The sequence below is a fragment of the Ptychodera flava genome, chromosome 14, assembly GCF_041260155.1.
Source record: "Ptychodera flava strain L36383 chromosome 14, AS_Pfla_20210202, whole genome shotgun sequence".
NCBI classification, from domain to species: domain Eukaryota; kingdom Metazoa; phylum Hemichordata; class Enteropneusta; family Ptychoderidae; genus Ptychodera; species Ptychodera flava.
The window spans coordinates 23372603-23392835 of NC_091941.1; the positions used below are offsets into that span (position 1 = coordinate 23372603).

General features: G+C 35.4%; 1 protein-coding gene across 1 annotated transcript; it reads right to left on the reverse strand.

Moving 5' to 3' along the window:
• Nucleotides 1-1731: 1731 nt before the first annotated feature.
• Nucleotides 1732-19199, reverse strand: LOC139149821 (ras-related protein Rab-32B-like). The gene is made up of 9 exons (XM_070721815.1): nucleotides 19176-19199; nucleotides 16473-16500; nucleotides 15828-15924; nucleotides 14743-14799; nucleotides 14556-14588; nucleotides 12300-12327; nucleotides 8015-8089; nucleotides 7257-7365; nucleotides 1732-5440 (listed from the first exon to the last, which is right to left on the reverse strand). The coding sequence occupies exons 4-9, from the start codon at nucleotides 14766-14768 to the stop codon at nucleotides 5286-5288; spliced, it is 426 nt and encodes a 141-aa protein (XP_070577916.1). The 5' UTR covers nucleotides 14769-14799; nucleotides 15828-15924; nucleotides 16473-16500; nucleotides 19176-19199; the 3' UTR covers nucleotides 1732-5285.
• Nucleotides 19200-20233: the final 1034 nt, after the last annotated feature.

Below are 20233 nucleotides of genomic sequence, written 5' to 3' on the forward strand. Positions count from 1 at the left end.
ACGTTAGGGCACCTGTAGAGAGTCATCAGCATCGTAATTAAACAACATGGTATGATGGTATTAAGTCCTAAATCCATAAAAAAGAAAAAGTTTAATGAAGAGCCAACAGCTGTTTACAATCCAACTGAATAAGCAATGGTGTGACGCAGATACTCTGCAAGGCAATGCGGCATTGGCCTCATTTGGTTTCCATAGCAACACTGAGCCTCTCTTTCATGGAAACTGTGGTTATGGAAATGCCCTGGGGTCAAAATTTTTTCTGAAATTCAAAGCAATAGCAATCGTTTGAGTAGAAGTGAGACTTTGTCAAGGGTAGCTGTAGCTGATGATTAGTATATTCAAAATATCGAATGTCAGATTAAGACAACATTTTTCTGTAAGCATGTTATTCATCATCCCCTAGCCAAATGAAAAATTTTGGTTATTGCGAAAAAGGAGTAGTAGGTTGAAAGGGCAAAGGTCAACCAGTGAGTTACTTTTTATAACAGTGGAAGGTGCAACATTTGATGCTATTTATACTCATTAGGCTTGGTAGGAATTTTTGGACCCTGCAGAGAGAAAAAGTTGCTGTGGGCGAAACTAAGCCGTGATTTGAAGCTATACTGCTTTCAATTTAGTGAAATCCAAAGATCACTCCGAAAAGTATTCATATGTTGCGTTCGGTAATAGATATGGCTACCCTGCAGGCCTTTCTTACCGAGTTTTCATCTGTTATTTTTAGTAATTTCTCCTAAAATGAATCTCTGCCCATTTTATACGTCTATTACAACCTGCAGGGCATGTCTCATTGTTCAAACGTTGCTAGTCCAAACATAAATAATATGGTTTATAGGGGTCTCATTAGAAGTCTAGCTCCAGGCAAAGTTTGCCATTTCTGACACCGAGGTCTTCTCTGTTTCCAAATTCTGAGGTTACATGGTAATGAGGAAAAACCCTTGGGCAGTGTTACATGAACTGGCTTCTTTCCAATTTCGGCCGGCATTGCTAAGGAAATCTCGTGCCATGTGACCTGCATTGAATTAATTTTCTCTTATTTCAAACCTAATCAATATGTTTAATGTTGTATTTCAAGATTTGTGTAGTTTAGTAAGTGTATAGTATTAAACATTAATCTCTGGTATAAGTGAGCTCATTCTGAAAACTAGAGAATAAATTGCAATCTAGTATAATGGAGAAAAACTTCAAAATTGCGCACGAGAACTGTGCTGATTCCTCAGCAGAATGATTTTGGTCACTCTTTGGCAGGCAGTCCACATTAAAGGTCTTGTTCTTGTTCCAATTTTGCCACAGTTACCATGGAAAGAGAAAATCTAACCAATCACACATTTTTACTAATAAGCGGGTGGCCGCTCTTTCAAAAACAGCCATCACATGGGCATTTTTAATACCAAGGAACGCCCCTTTGACCATATATGGGCATATTTAGATTACAGGTGACTGTATACCTTTAATATTCATATCTTCAGCATGAACCTAATGACGGTGGAATATCATTACATTTGGCTCTTTCAATATAGCAAGGTATTTAAACACTAATTGTCGTAGAAATACTTAACCTAAAGCAGCATGTTCTGAATGAACAGTTTCCACTCATAGAGCTGATGAAGTATATGCATAAAGTGTCTGACTTCACTGTGTTACAATAAATTTTGTGAAACAACACTGTCAGTTTTTTCTTTATTAAATTATGCTCCACCTACGAGATTGGGAAAATAAGTGACAGCACAACAGTTAAGATTTCTAAAATATTCCAGTTTTGGTTTATTCATAAAATTGCACATGATGGATAAACAACTGTTGGAAAAGCACAAGTTTGATTGAATGTATCATGTATATGTAGCATTCCAAAAACAGTACAATTTACAGTACCCTCTTGCTTGAAGGGAGAAGAGTCAAAAGTGGAAAGAGATCCTTCATCAGTATCTATACAGTCTATCACTACAATATAATATCTCATGTTATATATGTATTTTGTGTGTCTGCGTGTGTCTGTGTGTGTTTGTGTGCGTCTGTGCAGATAATCAGTCGGATGCAAACCCATAATGTACAGCACCCAGTCACCTGGCTAAGGACAAAGACATCAGTCAAAACTACACAGCTAAATCCCCACCCTTGAATAAGAGTGGTCAGGCTTGAGTGGTTCAATAGCCGAGCTGTATGTATGTATGTATGTATGTATGAGTGTATATGTGTGTGTGTGTGTGTGTGTGTGTGTGTGTGTGTGTGTGTGTGTGTGTGTAGAGACACAAGAAAACTTATGTCACCTTACTAACAATTAGGTACATCATTAAGTACAAATTCTGCAAAAATAAAAAAGCATTACGTTTGGAAACTAATGTACAGTACTTTCAAAAATTAAGCCGTTAAAAAAACCCACCAGCTTTGTAAGGACAGTGAAATTTGTTCTCATTGGTCATATAAAAATACCAGTATTCATTATCAATCTAAGCTCTGTACAATCATTTTTAATAATTTAGAAATTACAAAAAAAGAAAACAGCTTGAACATTGCAACTATCACAAGTCTTGTTTTACTTTTACAATCCGAGTCACAATCCTAAATTTACAGATAAAATGTTTGTTTTGATAAAAATCCTGCATGCTTTGAATATTTTATATTGTAGGTATATATACCAGTGCTATCAGATATTGAAGTTTCATCAATGAAAATTTACAAACAATTATACTGGCCAAAAATTACAAAAAGCCATAATCACATGTTAATATTATAAATGATGAAGTTTGTGAGATATGAATATTGCAATGTTAAATTACAGTAATCAAATGCAACAGCACACCAGTATTAGCTTCAGAACACTTTTATGATCAGAGTCTACAAAAACTCATTTGCCATTTCATTCTTTTTAATAAAACAATAATTCTACCGAGTCCTCAATCTCTTACAGCACGTCACTACATTTACCCAAGAATTTCAATGTCTGTATTTCATAACATTTTAATGTAATTCAAGTTTTCCCAAGTTTTGTATCAGAAAAAGCCCCAAACTAGCAGAAATGTCCTATCATATTCATCACATTCCTGTGAGATTTTTAAAGTATGTTTTAACCCTTTCACTCCTAGTTCCCTGTATACAGGTCCAACTTTATCATAGAAAACAATGGATTTGGGACAAACCATGGTGGTGAAAGGGTTAAGGATGAGCTACGGGATGTGCTAATGGCATGCAGACATTAACCTAGAACAGTATGCAATATAAAGCCAAACAGTGCCACTGTCAAACAAATCTTTTTCACCCAAAATTTAGCTCTTCCTAAAGTCATTCAGATATACAAGATCTTCACCCCTAGGATTCTGATCTGTCTTTGGGAATATATTAGTCCCCCAGAATGAAAAGTCTACCATTTTCCTTTGAGATGAAAAGGGCCAAGAGGCAAGCAGAGAATCTGTACCTTGACCTCAATGTTCATTTTAATGTGGTTGATCAATATGTCAACCTTGCTAAAAAATGGTTTCTCACATTCCGTAAAGTCAGCCTCTAGTTACAGAAAAGCTTATAAAATTGGTTGTGAAACTGTTTTTGGATTAAAATATTCGGCGAAGTCATGGTGAGATATACCAGTATGTGTTCCTTCCCTGTTATATTTTATTTCATTGAAACTCTGAAATCATAAGGTCCTCTAACACAATTAAAGGAAATTTGCCTTTAATATTAAAGTCATGTACAGTAGAGAACATGAACACATTAAATGTAGCATTGAACATTTCTTATGCGACTCTTTCTCAAATCTGAAAATTTCTGAATAGGATCACATAAATCTGTAGTTTATACGGAAGCTGTAACAAAAATCGCCATCATTTCAAGGCATATGTGAGATTACCTGCTACTGGAATAATCCATCTTCACAGTGTTAAAGGTTAAAAGTTAAAGGTCAGTGATATCTTACAAACTTTGAGGCAAAACTTAAAACAATAACTCAAAATCTTTGAGGGACTAATTAACTAACTGTAGAAAATAGAACTGTCTCATATATATATTTACTTTCATAATCCCAGTATATTGTGAAAGTACTGCTTGAAACGATACATGGAAATTCAACCAATAGGAAGTTCAAGATATCTCATTTGTGAGTGTGAATAAGAGAATATTCATCAAGTAACCAAAGCAACTGACAATTTGTGTTGAAAGTACATTTAGCATTCTGTGTTTAATTTCAAGCTGTGCATTTTCTCTGAAATAACAACACAAAGACAAATGTCGTAAGATGTATGACTTTTTAAAAGAATCCTGGACAAGAATATAGAATAGTTGAATCATATTAACCCTGCTTAACATGAACAGTATTTTAGAGAGTATGTCCCCCTTATTTTAAGACGAATATGGAAACTTTGAACAACACTCCATGGGTGTGACAATACTATGACAGTGGTGCAATTATTGCTTATCGATGAATCAACAACATCTGAATCCTCTATTGATAGGCAACCAACCAATAGCAACAGCAATAACTTCCAAATATGGAAATAAGTGTTCCTATCGTATTTTCAAGTTCAAAACCCCTGATAATCAACTTTTGGTCAAAAAAACCACAAAATAACAAAAAAAAACATGGAAGTGTGATTATCACTTGACCGCCAAGTTCAAAACCCCTGATAATCCACTTTTGGTCGAGCAATCAACCCCCTTCCCCCAATAACCGGTTAGTCTGTGTATATCTGTATATGTTATACCTGTCAATGGGTAATGTCACCGATGTTCTGCTATGGTCCCTCAACATCATGGTTCTGGTCATGAGATCAATACAGCCCTAATGACAATTTGGGTTGAATATTAAAATACAGTGGAATTTGAGAAAGTGCCAAAAAAAAAAAATACAAAAGTTCTGGATAACACGAGTACTTTGAAAATGTGGATAACGTCCTCAAAATTTTACCTTTAACCTGCTCACCCCCAAATTCTTGTAAACAGGTCCACAGTCACCATTGATAACAATGGGTTTGGACCAAACTTTGTCAGTGAAAGGGTTAAAGAAGAAGACAAGAGTGTGCTAGAAATGTTTACTACCCCGCTGATCTATCTATTCACATGAGGGTTATAGCCACACTTAACACAAAGCCTTCACAGATTCACTCCACGTTACCCTGAATATCCTAAACTTAAAACCATCAAACCATTTACACAGCTTCAGGGAAAGACTGTTCCCAGCTGAGACATCATGTTGGGTTTAAAGCATCTTCTTTTTTTAGTCAGAAGTGAGTTGTTGTATTTTAAATAATGTAAATGTATAAAAAAATACATGAATGTAAGAAGCCCGATAAAAGGAAACTCTACGAAGTTAAACAGCAAGTGTCCTTTTTATTTTCCTCCAAATCATCTGGTTCATCTGGGTACACCTGTGATGGCAGCATGATGCAATCGTCTTGTCGTCTGTCTTCCGTGGTGAGATGGAGTATGTTTTGCACTAGAAACACCATGGCCTCGTCTGTGAATGCAAGGGACACTCATTATTCAAATTTATGTTTCGGATGAAACTCATTAGCATGAGAAGGAAAAGATCATACAAACAGCATCTCAAGAAAATTAATTCCGTTGAATATAAATGTCCAGAACATGAAAAAATACATGAACTTCAATTTTGAATAATTTTTTTTAGGACATGACCAAAGTCACTGACGGTGGAATTGAAAGGTATCTCTGCATTGACAGATGAATGCTGGGATTGCCGCCCACGTAACACACGACCACATCTCTAATCCCCAACTCATCTGTTTTGATTTTCAACATAATTGGAGTAATGATGATTCCCTGCCCTGTGGTTGCAGTGTCGTAGACACTGACAAATATCCAGTGCAGAGTCTGGGACAATAAAACATTTTGGTGCTGGCCACCGCTGACAACTTGCATGTTTAACTCATTCGCCCGATAGCTGTTAATCAGTAGCCACCCAGAAGGCTGCTACCATTTCTCGACATCAATTCAATTTTTTCCCTGTCTTCCAGCTCGCATCACAAATCAATTAAAGAAATTTTTATTTATTTCTGCACAAACTTTTAACTTCAAGGAAAATCGTAATTTCTCATTTAAACGTAAAGATGACGTTTCAAAAACAAAAAGAAATAGACACGGTGAGGATCAAGTAACTACACCCACATATGCAGTACATGTATATATTAAAGTTGATGTGAAACTTACACAGATACATCAAGATTGATCACTGACAAGCCCAACTTATCATTTCTCTCTGTCTCCGTACCCTAAAGGCATGACCATCATTTTTTCCCTTCTTCCTCCTTATTTTTCTTTTTCTGACATCAGTTCATAAGTTCTCCCCCTCAGGCTGGCGTGATGTATTATCTTATAAACAAGCAGACTATTGAAATCCCGGGGCCATAATTTATTTTGCCTATCCTGTAATTATAGCGGGTTTTGTGCCATTTACACCATGCTCACAATTGAATGCGATGAATCATAGAAATGCGGTTAATGATCTGTGATCAATAAAGCTGGAATCCTTCAGAATGCATCAGTCCCTCTTTCTTTCACTCTAGCCTATCTATCTATCTGTCTATATATCTATCTACAATCTATATTTTAGACAACATATACAAAAATATACACACTCATAATAGATAGATATCAGTTTCTGTTTTTGCTGCTCTTACAGTTTGTCAATCTATCCATGTGTATATATACACACACATAATTGTATACATATAAAACACACACACACACACACACACACACACACACACACACTATATACATACAATTATATATATATATATATATATATATATATATATATATATATATATATATATATATATATATATATATATATATATATATATATATATATATATATATATATACAGTGATCTCCCCAGGATTTTCTGATAGAGTGGCGGCTAATTTGCATAACAATAAATGTAATTGTTATGGTAATGAGTTTCTATTGTTTACCAAAAATTATAGAGTGGCAGCCACCACTCTATAATAGCTCTGGGGAGAACACTGTATATATATATATATATATATATATATATATATATATATATATATATATATATATATATATATATATATATATATATATATATATATATATATATATATACAATTCTATATTTGCCTGTCTTCAGTGTACAGATAGATAGACAGACAGATAGATAGACAGATAGATATATATAGATGATTGTGAGAGAATGATACCTATGTACCTGTTTTCTCTTCCTCTTCTCTCCCTCTCGAAAACCTTTAAATCTCAGAGGAAAGCTGGTCTAATTGCATATACTCACTTATATTCTTGTCTTCCTTCGCTGACGTTGCAAACCAGCCCATAAATTTGTACGTCTTGCAGAATGAGTTCAGAGATTCGTTATCTACCACGACATCTTCAAGATCACACTGGAGAAAAATTGATGGTGAGTTTATTAAAATGAAAAAGGAAAAAAACATCACAATGGCAATATAATTAGAGACTGAATTGAACAGGACAAGAGCTTTCTTTGACTGCAACAAGACTCCAATATATACAGATGAGCTGTAATAAGAACTTTAACCATCTTCCCTGCCCATCATTTGATTTTGATAAGTTAAAAAAATCTGTGTCATTTTGCTTCTGTGGCACAACTTTTTCGTGGACACATGAATTTTATTAATTTTGATCAAGGTAGAGTATAATATCTTTGGTCATTGTTCAGGATTGAAATTGCAAATGCTGCTACAAAAAAAAAGTGCTGTGTGCATCAGTTTCAGTGAAATTAATGTATTTCTAATAAACAAGAATGTATTGATAAAATGAATTTACTACCTTATTGAAGCATTCTCTGCAAGTTTATTTCTGATAATAACTAAGTGTAAGAAAAACCTGTAGAAAGTTTATGTTTTCAATGTAACCTTGACTAGACTGAGATCCATATTACCAATGGATTTTGGAAAGATATCATTCTGTTTATATTCACATTGTGCCTAATAATACTTGGTTTTTCAGTACATTGTCATGGAAATACCACCATAAAACTTTGACTACCAAGCAATGCACTGTTTCTCATACCTTATTTGCTAACAGTATCACTGGTACTGGTTGACCATTGGCCAGCATTACTTTTTGGTTGACATCATTGTACCACTGTTAAAGAGCAAGAATGAGACAATGTTACAAAAAACGCATCGAGTATTGATCTCAAATCACCATCTACATGTCAGCCTAGAATAACTCATGTCTGATTATTTTTATTTGCCAGAGTCAAATTTGTTTTTCTGCTGCAATATCCGTAACCCAAAACGAGCTGTACTCATCTTGTCACATACACAGAGGCAAAACTTCCAGTTGATAAAAATGAAATTGAAAAAAAACAATTAAATAAAACACAAAAATGTCACAAAAACACAAAAAATGATGAAGTTGTTGGAGCATGTAATTGTCACAGATAGAAAATTACTGTCATGCAAATAATCATTAAGTAGAAATGTGACCGATTAATTCTCTTCTTATCAGTGCGAAAATTTCAGTGATTTGCTCATGAATTTTCATTGTACACTGCACGACGGTGTACAGTTATCACAACTCGCATCGATATCAGCTATTTTGGGGGAGATTAAAATAAATGCGACAGCGGTAAACCTTACAGTTTATCACTGCTGCTGGGTTTTATGTTTCATTGTCATTTCCTTTCAAGAAGCTTATGTACACATATACTGTAGAAATGAAAGACCAGCTGTAGCTTTGGTGACATGTCCGACCAACTCGTATATTCATTTAATTCGCCTGAAAAGGTTAAACTATCACACAGGAGAAGTTGTAGACTGAGAAAATAAAATGAGGTATCTCAATTACTGGGATTTGATCTGAAAATTGAGACTGACTGATTGTAAAGTCTTGTGATCTGGTGACAAATCACGAAGGAAGTATTACACATGTCGTCTGCATCATCAAAGTTGGATCTAAAATTTCATCTCAAAAATGATCCGAAAATGGACAGCTGGTACAGATGTAATCCTACCAGAAAATATGGTATTCTACATGCATTTTTCAGTGAAATTAGAAAAATCTTGTCGGCATTTGAGATGCCGTCGAAGTTTGATAAGTGTGCATGCCGACAAGCCTGAAGGTTATACTCTTTGCAGGTGTGGGATAAGCACTCATCTGATCCTCACAGGAAATATTCCCGAAATATTCTGGAAGCACTCACTGCTTATTTTACATTTTTTGCTTCAAAAGTGTGAAATTGCATATGGGAGAAAAAATTACACCACATGGAATGTGACAAAGTAGATATCTGTATGATTCATAGGAATTTAGCGGTGACGGAAGAAATGCATCCAAAACCTAGTAGCTTGGGAGAGCATTAAAAAAGATGATCATCGTAAGCGACGCAACTCGTTAAAATCACTTATTACTTCTAGAGTCATCAATCATTGATGTCCATCATCAGAAATGATATGGCTCGTTAAAATCACTTATCATTTCAGAATCATGAATTAAAGATGAGAAGTCACATTTTTTTTTGAGTTGCCTGACACTGCTGGCACTGAAACGGGTGGTTACAAATTTCTGTGGACTGCAGTCAACACCATAAAATTGAAATATGCAAAGCTAAATCAGTTTCATACCAACTTTTTGAACTTCAACATGTAAGAAGAGTTTAAAAGTGTCTATTATATGAAAGGAATGGCTTGCACAGGGAAATTTCAAAAGCGATGACCTATAAGTGTAGAAACTGCACAAACTATGAGATCAATAACAAATGTGTTTGCAGCTTTCTTTATCTGTGATTTTTTATTACTTGTAATATTACACACATTTTCACTAGTTTATGGCTAAATGAGGTCATCATTTCCCATTTTAAATGAATCGAGGAAGATGAAGGCAAAGCCGGTGAACAACTGAAAGCTGGAAAAACTGTCTAAAATTTGCTGAAGAACAGGGCTGATGAAACCTGCGCAATGTTGCTGCAACTGGGTGAAGTGTTGAAGTGTGAAGGACACGTGCAGAGCTGCAGAGTGTGAATACGATTGGATATTCAAATTGGAAAAGTTTGGCAGCAATATCGCTATCCCCAGTGCGAGACAATACTCAATTTAGATAAATGGCAACAAGCATTGAAATTTCTGCGGGGCGAAGCGTCGAGTCGTTCTGCCAGGAATATAATATTCGACTCGGAGGATGAATGTCTGAGAGAGATCGGTGATCACCCCCTCTGGGTCAGAATGCTAGAGTATGAAATGTTAATTGACGCTCTGGGCATGGTGTACTCCTCCGAAGTAAACCTCGCCCTGGGCGTGCTTTTAATGCAATCTCTGGAACGCGCTGCTTTCTTGTAGTAATATTTTATTTAGCGAGGGACACACAACAAGGACACAGCCACCAGAGCCCACGGCTGTACTCCTGTCGTATTTTGTGTATGGCCAGGGATTGAAAATTAAGACTGATGTTTGCCCCTGAGGGAGGGGCAAGTGCTTATGTAGATTACTCAGAACTGGGGATCACATCGTTCTCAAGCTCCTCTCTCTCTCTCCCCCTCCCGGCGCAGTACTTGGCAACTGAAAGGCTGCATTTTAGAAGATTGAAGATTGCCCCTAGGGGAGGCGAGGCGACATATTTTCTACTGAGCCCCTGCAGATTAGAACGGTGAACCCCGAAGGCATGGTAGAATTAAAGGATAAATAATCAGGACAAATGTAGCCATCAATTATTCATTGGTGAATGTACTGATAGGTAACTCAATGCAAAAGCGAACATTAACTGCAAAATGCTTCGGGGACAGCAAGGGGAAGATTGTAAGTAGTAGAGTACACAGAATAATGAGGACTTTCCTTCAAATTGGGGTTGATTCTTGAAATGACTCTCCAAAAACAACAAACCAGGCAGGGACTTTTATTTTATACCCGTTGCAGTAATTTTCCGGGGAACTCATCTGACCTGCCATATTTCATTTCTAGATTTATATCACACACACAGAATCAGAATCCAAATGTCATGCAATGGTCATAAAATTTGTCTTACTTTTATTTTCCAAGTCATAATCTCTTCAAATTCCACACAGGCACTTTTTTTGTTATGAAAACCAACAAAAAAATGTTCTGGTGTTCTGGCTGTAATTTATTCCTTACGCGTGGAATCTGATTTTTGGGGATCAATTACTTGAATTGATATGTACCGATGCAATGGAGGTATAAAATAACAGTATAGCATTTCTAATGATGTGTGTGCCTCTATCGGCAAAACTAACATTTTTTTCAGATTTATCTTCAAGGAATCTCATCATCCCCATCTTTCAACCTTTATCATCACAGAAATGAAAAATGTTGAAGTTATAATTAGTGGGAAGTCGAAATGATATGGTAATATGTGGTATTTATTACCATGAACATGTATGTGAACTTAAGCATTTGAAGTTGATTGAAATTTCAAAATTTGAGATACCTGATATTTGAGAATAACATACAATGAACGCCCCAAAATAATGAATTGTTAAAATCATTTAAATGGCATATGAACAGACATATTTCAACTGGAAGTTGTGGGATGTTTACAGCATGACTCTTTGGAAACTTCATTTCTTTTTTAAAAGCCTGCTATTCATTTGGGTGCATCTTCTCTAAATTTATATCCTGTATATGAAACACCTGCTCACCTTTGACCCGATAAAGCTAAAATCTCTTTCAAAATACATGACAGTTACAGAGAAGTGAACCATGAAACCGGTGAACCATGAAACCGGATCAATTGAAATTTTGCCGGGACAAGTGTTCAAGCGCAATATACACTTTCTGTATCAAACTTTAATATTTCATATTGGAAGGCCAAGTAAACCTGACCTATGACCCCTACTGTAAATCTGCAACTCACCTGTTTAATTCAAGAAAATGTATATTTGATGGCATTGGAAACAGCAGACGTCTCTTCAATCTAATTTCTTTTCAGGTATCTTTCTACTTTTATTTGTTTGTTTTATATCTTTAAATGGGATCTCCATTATTTCAAGCATGAACACTGTTAACTTTGTGGTTTTAAATGCTTTTTCCTTCACACATTTCCCTTTCTCTGATGAGGAAAATGAGAATAGACTACAATATGATTCTGTCAGGGCAAATATCCTTACGTCCATGGACCAGACCGTACGGACGAAATGGCTGTATTGTTTTGCATAGGATACTACATTACCGATACTTTTTCTAAACAGGCAAATACTTTCAAGCATTGCCGGTCATGATGGGATGTTTCCACACAAAACACTTTGTTGACAATGTCTCTTCATCTACATATGATTAAAGTCTTTGGGTGATTTTTTTTTTCTCTTCGTTATTTTAATGAACTCATGAGTAGCTGTACCTACCTTCAGTACCGAATCAAACGTCGCAGGCCTAATAAATGGGAAATATAAAAAATCCAAGTCAGTTTCTATCTTTTGAAAAAACATAGACCCTAGAAAACAAGGTCTTTGGAAAAAACATCAAAAGCAACACTTATCTCTCCCTGTGGCTATTTTCTATGTATTTTCTCCGAAAAATCCTCCATCACAGAACGGACCGGAGGCATGGCATGATAAGCGATACATTATTAACAATACCAAAACTTTCATTTTACCGCTTGAAATCAAGATTCATGGCTGTTATGTTGTGAGATGAATGGCGCCTTACTCGAGGCAAGTTGTAGCTTCAAAATCTGACATTTACAAGCATGGGATTGGCACCATAGTGTCTTCTGTCAATTTTCAAACAAATATGAATTTTATGAAGACTCAAGATGGCTGCCTTTCACGCCCTAAAAATCTTTCATCTGAGCTGTAATATACCAAATTATTTCCGTAACATTTGATCCAGTTAATATCGCTTCCAATAAATCAAACAAAACTGTTTTGTATTGTTACAAATTTTGTCGGAGGCGCATTTGACATTAAGGACGAAAATGTTATGTTTCTAAATTGTTCATAGACACTAAAATTGCACCAAAATATTTGATTGTAAGAGAGGAAGTTATAGGGAAATTTAAGATGGAAACCCTCTAAAAGAGGAGGGGTGTTATTATTTAGAGTCGATTGACTTTGCTCTAATATCAGCTGATTAATTTCCATATCACATATCTGCCACATTTAAATGGACATTATTCACAAATTACTACAGAAAGTTTATGTATGTTTGAGAAACAAGGCTTCACAAAGTCTTTTTTTCACTCTCATCAGGCGAAAGAAAGACATCATAGATCAAAGTGACAGTATTAAAAGTGAAAGCAAATTCCAACCTATGTCTAGTTAGATTTGTCAAAAATCATTACCAACAATATTTCTATGGGATTAAAGTTTCACTGAGAGTTATCTGTTACAAATCGAAAAGAATCTGTTACAAAAATTCTGATTTCTGATCTTATGAAATTGGGTTCAGTTGATTTACTGGGGATAGCAATAATTTGAGATTACAGTGGAGATGTCTACAAGGTCAAAAGAGAGAATCGAATTCTGATGGGAAATTCATTTATATCACAGTAGCAACAACTTAAAAAGTGTTTTAATAACAGACACCTATCTTACAGGACCAGTAGTGTACCTTTTGATGATTTTTTTTCGCTATTTTTTTTTCATGCCAACTACAGTTTCTTGTTGTACTTCCCGAAGATACACAGTGTTGAGCTCGTCAACCAAGCTTGTACATATGTAAATTGCAATGGTATTGTTGACGAGCAATTCTGGTCTGGATTAGAATTCTAATGTAAACAATAACAATGCATTTTACACATACAGACACTCTGTTGACAAGCTAAATAGTGGGTGTTTCAACATTCTTTGGGGTGTAGAATAAGAACTTGCAATTGACATACAAAACACAAATATTTTTAAAATATCACAAGTTATAGTTACTGGCTCTTCAAAATATAAAATTGAGGCAAGAATGTATGATTCTTAAACAAGTCACATTTTGTCTTATTCACATAACATTGCAGGTGTTTGAATGTTTCAATATTAATATGCACAATTCTCAAGCAAAATCATTTAATTCCAAACAATATGTATTTTTAACGGCACACCATACCCACCTCTTTATATGGGTGTATAAATTGTAAGGCGCTTTTCTGGTACTAACTATAGAGGGCGGCAAGCAATTTTATTAATAGCCTTGCACCTAAATTTCTACAGTGAGTGTGAACACTGCCCTCCTGTGGCACTATAGGTTATTCAATGCTCAGGGTATACCACTGTACATTTATTCAAATTATTGAAGTCATCATGACAATCGCTGTATATGTTATCCATTGAAAATATAACAAACGGTGGATTGCATATACCATAATCAATGCAAAAACAAGCATGTTTTACCTGTTTATTTTACACTACATATAGAGTTCCTACCTCATTCAAATAACATTGTCAAATTATTGGAACATTTCTGATTTGCTCATTTTGCTGTTAGAATGAAAATGCTATCTTATTAAACAATTGATGGAAGAGCCTTTAACTTGTGAGAGAAATATACTGTTTCGAAAAATCATTTTTTCTATGCTATCCTTCGAAGCCATTCCTACGAGTTACTTTTGCTACATGCTGCCCTCTAAAGCAGATATCAAAATTATGTGTCTCATGTTTATGGAAATAACTCACCTTGAGAGATCGAAGACTATGATTGCTGCAATGCTGCATAAAGGTGAAAAAGGAAAATAAAAAGTAAATAATTACCAGACAAATGAAGTAACAAAAACATCAGAAGTTAGAATGAAACCTGTATTTTTTACATGAGTTTGACATGCAAACAACACAAAGTGTACCAGCACAAATTGCATTTACTTACGCATATTTATAGTATACTCTTGTCATGTGACCAAACCTTTCATGGCCAGCGATATCCCTGTAACAAAATCACAAAACAAATATGTTATATAAATTTACCATCAGTGTGATCAAATTCCCTGTTGCAAAGGTCTGAGCATCACTTCATTTGGAAAAGTTATGTGAAGAAGAGAATTAATGGTGTGTTCTATACAACTGTAACAATGAAAAGAAAGGGAAAGAAAAATTAAGCCATTTTTTAAAAAAAAGCTTCCACTTATTGCTTTTTACATTTGTCTAGTCTTTTGATGGCATGTTGAGCAAAGTCTCATCTAACATCTAAACATTAATCAAAGCCAAGCATCATGGTGAGTCCTTGTGAAACTTGGTTCAGTTTCAAACATCCCTTAAAGTGATTTTTCCCTGTGTCAAGTTACAACTGCGCTGTTGAACACAATACGGGCCCCCTGCCCAAAACACTAGCAGTTGCGATGTTTGATGAGAGTTTCAAAGGTCGTCTGAAAATCACGGAGTGAGTTATTTTGATTTTTGACATCCACAGCCCTCCATCAACTCTATTTCATTTTACAGTTACAGTTTCACTATGGTGCAGTTGCTACACTGGAGCGGCTATCAACATATTTCAAGGCTCAACAACCCTTTGATTTTTAGAGCTGCTTTGAAGTCATTGTTTTGTTTTGTTTTGTTTTAATACAAAATAAATAGGTTTTTCCAGGAGCTCTACGACTCCCTAGGTTACTAGTGATTAGAGTACATCAATGTTTGTGCCCACTGATCTTCAATCTTATTCCCTTTTCTTTTGACAACAAAATATTTGGAAATTCTATCATCACCACAGCAAGCTGGATTCAAAAGACAAAAATATGGTGAAAGGTCACCAAAAAAGTTTTTCTTATGCAGTTTGATGTAAACTTGCTGGCAAAACTCAGTAAAATAAAGTTCTGAACATGATCACTGACTGTCTGACTGGCAGACAGGATAGTTTGTATGAAAGACACTTCATTAACTTGACATTTCGACTCCTATGGTTTACACAGCACTTTGTTTGCCTCTCAGGAGCAGACAATGTTCAACTTGACCACTCACCAGAGTTGTAAATTAACTTTGGTGGTCTCATTCCAGTCAATGGATTTCAGTGCAAAGTCTACTCCTATCGTTAGCTTGTAATTAGGAGAGAAATAACCTGCAATCAAACATTACATCATTAATTATACCATACAATACATATTACAGCAATGTCAACACATACAGCACAATAGTAAATTCTTGACAGGTTTTTGTTGGACAATTATTACACGTTATACATAACATCACATTGATGCAAATACACTTCGATTTCAGCGAACTATCTTGAGTTGCACTTACAAATGTATGAACAGTGACTGTGAAGATGACAAATTACAACATGTACCGGGCAAATGCTGAAATGCATGTGATTATGCAAATGAAGTTATTATGACAAATTTCACCCAACTTTTTTTCATAAATCTCCGGGCTACGTGGAACACTATTGCATGAGCAAACAAGGAGACTATTTTGAAACTTTTTCAATCAAAATGTTATCATTAAATTTGATGGTACTTCATCGAAAGACAAAATACAACATTGTCACTGACAGACCAACAAATTAACTGAAAAGATCGCAATGGCTTTTAAGAATTTATGAAAACCCAATGAACCACAGAAGAACAGTACCTGTCCCTTAGCTGGTATAAACAAACTTCTGCTTACCTTCTGTGTATCTTCTTATAATTGATGTCTACCAAAATAGAAAGACAAAAATTGTTACCAAGAATGGTGAAAAAATTTGTCTTCTCTTAGTTCTCATTAGTATTGATGGATTTACAGAAAGACCAATGCACATTTCTGAAAATACTCATTAACTTATGACAAATTAGATATAGAACAGCAACATAGAACAAACTTAAATTGTTTTGCAAAAATTTTAACTTTTAGTACAACCTTGCCATCATAACTAATATAACTAATGATGAAGATGTTCTCTATATCCATAAAAATTCACAATCATTGAATAGTTAATGAAGAAATAGTTAATGAAGAAAGAAATTCTTGTGGACTCTTCACTGCTTTAGTATTCAACCTGAAACAAAATTCAACAATCGAGGAGGCAAATTAAATGAAAAAAAATGCCTGCATATCATTGTACATAGATATGTTCCCTCTAAACTGATGAGCATATACATTGTGTAAATGATTTGCGGTAAGCAAAGAAATATAGAGAACGTTATTCAAATTAACAGGCATTGTATCATTGGGGCTTCCCGTGTGTAGATCAACAGAATATGGTGAATTTCTGAGTAACATTAAAAGGAATGATCATTTTATTGTTGAAGGCCTAACTACCCCATTCTGCTGTGTGAACTGGTGAACGCGTGGTGAAATGAATATGTAATGTCTGGAGATTGAGATGTTTGTTTTAGGTTTGATCTCAACTCCCAAACACAGCTACCTGCAGCTGTATATTTTGCTTTCATCAACTTTGATCGTTCCATTGCTATCTCGTCTCACTTCATCTATACCGACACATTAATGAATACTCAGACATTTACCAAAGAGACAATGTTAAGGTTTGTTTTTTGTTCACTTGATGAAAAGGTCAATACTTTAAAACACTATGACATAATACAAAAGAGTAACTTGTCGGCTGACTCGCAGTGTGTTTGCAAGGTTATATCTGATTGGTCGATTGTCACTATTCACAGCAACTTAGGGAGTTTATTTGTATTATTTCATTATAACGGTAAGATTCTGCCAACCAATTGGATAACAGCTTCGAAATCGCTGCGAGTCGGCCCTAACTTGTAGGCAACACCAAAATATTGAATGGGAAGATATTCACAGCCAATAAGAAATAATTGCTCTTTGATAACAACACTAGAAGTGCACACATGTTCATCCAAAATATTTCCATAAATATTGCCAGACAAATGGTTATAAGCTTACCAAAGATTATACACTGATGTTTCTAATACAATGCTATTCAATAAGACCCTATAAATGGTCTATTTTTCAAGGACATAAGAGGACAGTTTACAATAGTTACCTAAAATACATTTTACACTGTTCTACACACGTTTCTCTCTTCACATTGTTGTCATAACCTTTTGACAATGCCAAATGCGTACTGAAGGCTAAATATCTACCTTCTTTGGTAAGGGATCAGTTCAACAGATTGGAAAAGCATAATTGAGAACACAGCCATACGTAATTTGTACAATGGTGTATGTCCAGCAAATAAAGCAAGTGGGAGCAAGGGATTATATACTCTGGTTATCAGGGACATATATTATCACAGAGACTACTTTCTGTCGGAGGCTGGTGGAGAAGCTATACTGAATCATTGTCACAGGCAAAGATACATATTTGCTGTCCAAAATGGATATACAGCCTTTTCCAGCATTCATCTAGTAATGAGGAAAGACTGCGCTAAGAAAAAAACGAAGGGAAGTACGCAAACGTGACACTGAAGAAGTGTAATATTTCACTTTCACTTTGACTAATTTACTCATGTTGACCATTGGAAAGTTGCTAAAATGAAACACAGAACAAAATTATGGCTTAAGCGCAAATTTATGAATAAGAAACCTTAAGTATATGATTCAAATATTATATTGTAAAAACTTCAGTGGGTAGGATTTTCTAAACTTTTAAATCATCAAGTATCGATAAAAAATCGATTTTCGCAAGAACCCACATGGTAAGGAAATGTGATTCAGAGAGACCAGCCCAACATCATTTTTACGAGTCAGTCATATCTGTTTTTAAGTGACTTGACCAAACCCTTATGTTTTGAAAGTTTGCCCTGGTAAGTCTTGTAAGACTGGTAAGAACAAAACAAAGAAAAGTACAAACACACATAGCAACTCATTTCAAAATTTCATAAAGGTTGAATGCACCCCCGGAACAAAAAATTGCGGCTTTCAATTTGTTTGATTCTTTTCTGGTCTACCACTTGCAGATGTTCATATAGATTTTCAAAAATTGAAAGGACTCTTGGGTAAACCCTCTGGATCATCCCCCATTTCTTATGCAACATTTTGTCAGACATCATTTCTACCTTGCATTTAATGACAAACAGCTTAAGTTTTTAGCCTTTGACCTAGCAAGATCAAATTCATGAAATGCTTTCATGTCCATGCCCAAGAATCTAAAGCATACACACATGTCCACTCTCATTCAACCACTCCTATCATAAAATTTCCACTCCGAAAAAGTTGTTGCTGCCATTTCTCCCAAGTTGACCCTCACAAAAACATCCCATAGGAAACCTTCCAGATTTCTGTCAGGGCAAAATCTCCTGCAGGATAATCTGGGGATTCCTACAAAACATACGGATTTGTATGGAAGTTTGTTTTCCTGATTTCAATCATTTAAATATTAGAGAGTGCTAGTTCATACTAACGTGGCACTCACCTAGCTGTTCATAACAAACCATATATTTTACTAAGTCACATCCCATCCAATTCTGTAGGACTTTGTCGCTGAGGATTCTAAGAGAATATTCCTGAAGAATATTTTGTGAATGATAACTTTCACTTTCATCATAAGGTCAAAGTACTGACATGCAATGATACCCAAATAAGGAAACACCACAAACCGACCGACAAACACGGTGGCTATCATTGATAATGTGATGTCAGCCATGCTTTCCATACACTACAGATCTTCAATCTATACGGAACATACCTTTCCTGCAAAAAAGCAAAAGAAAGAAAAAACAGGATTAACAAATTTTAAGATGTGATATTCTTTGGGGTAGAGTACTTAAAAAACTGTTATGCAAACTATGGAATAAGATTAAAATGCATGATTGTTGGTCAAGTTGAAACTTGTTGCATAATTTACTAATTCTACTATTTCATGTGTTTGCATTCTACATTCATACGATTTATATGACTCATTTTCTAATCGCTGTATGTGATGTGTAAACCCTGGTTTTCCCCGATACACAGACACTGTACGTCAGGGAAAACCATGGGTAACATCACTCACAGTGCATCATATCACTGCATGGAGGTAGGAGACAACTCAATGACCACTGCAGCACAGTATACAGGTTAAATACGAAGAACAAAAACTAAAACTATGCAAATTAAGAAGTTTAAAAACATCAACACAGCTACAACCTTCCGATCTGCTGCACATCAGCCCCTACACAGTACTGCAGCTATTTTCACTTTTGACTTGTTGTACCGTGTCATTCATAGTTTCAGTAACGAGGTCGTCACACACATGTAACCCGCCGCCCATGTACAAGAACAATACCAACAAAAATAATTTCGGGTAACGTGTCCACATACGCATATTAATAATGATTTAATTGATCATTCATAGCACAGTCATAACACTGAGGCCACTACGTTTCGATACGCCCATACAACTCTCTAACCGTTGTACTGTCGGCTGTGGCGAAGTCCGAGATGAGGGTACAACACGAGAAATCATCTCTGCAAACATAGAACCCCTATTGT

What these genes read in the sequence shown, in the direction of transcription:
- LOC139149821 (XM_070721815.1), bottom strand. Translation starts at nt 14,768, where the DNA reads ATGACAAGAGTATACTATAAATATGC. An exon ending in AGAGTATACTATAAATATGC is followed by an intron (nt 14,589 to 14,742) that starts GTAAGTAAATGC and finishes ACCTTTATGCAG; the next exon opens with CATTGCAGCAATCATAGTCT. An exon ending in ATAGTCTTCGATCTCTCAAG is followed by an intron (nt 12,328 to 14,555) that starts GTGAGTTATTTC and finishes CCCATTTATTAG; the next exon opens with GCCTGCGACGTTTGATTCGG.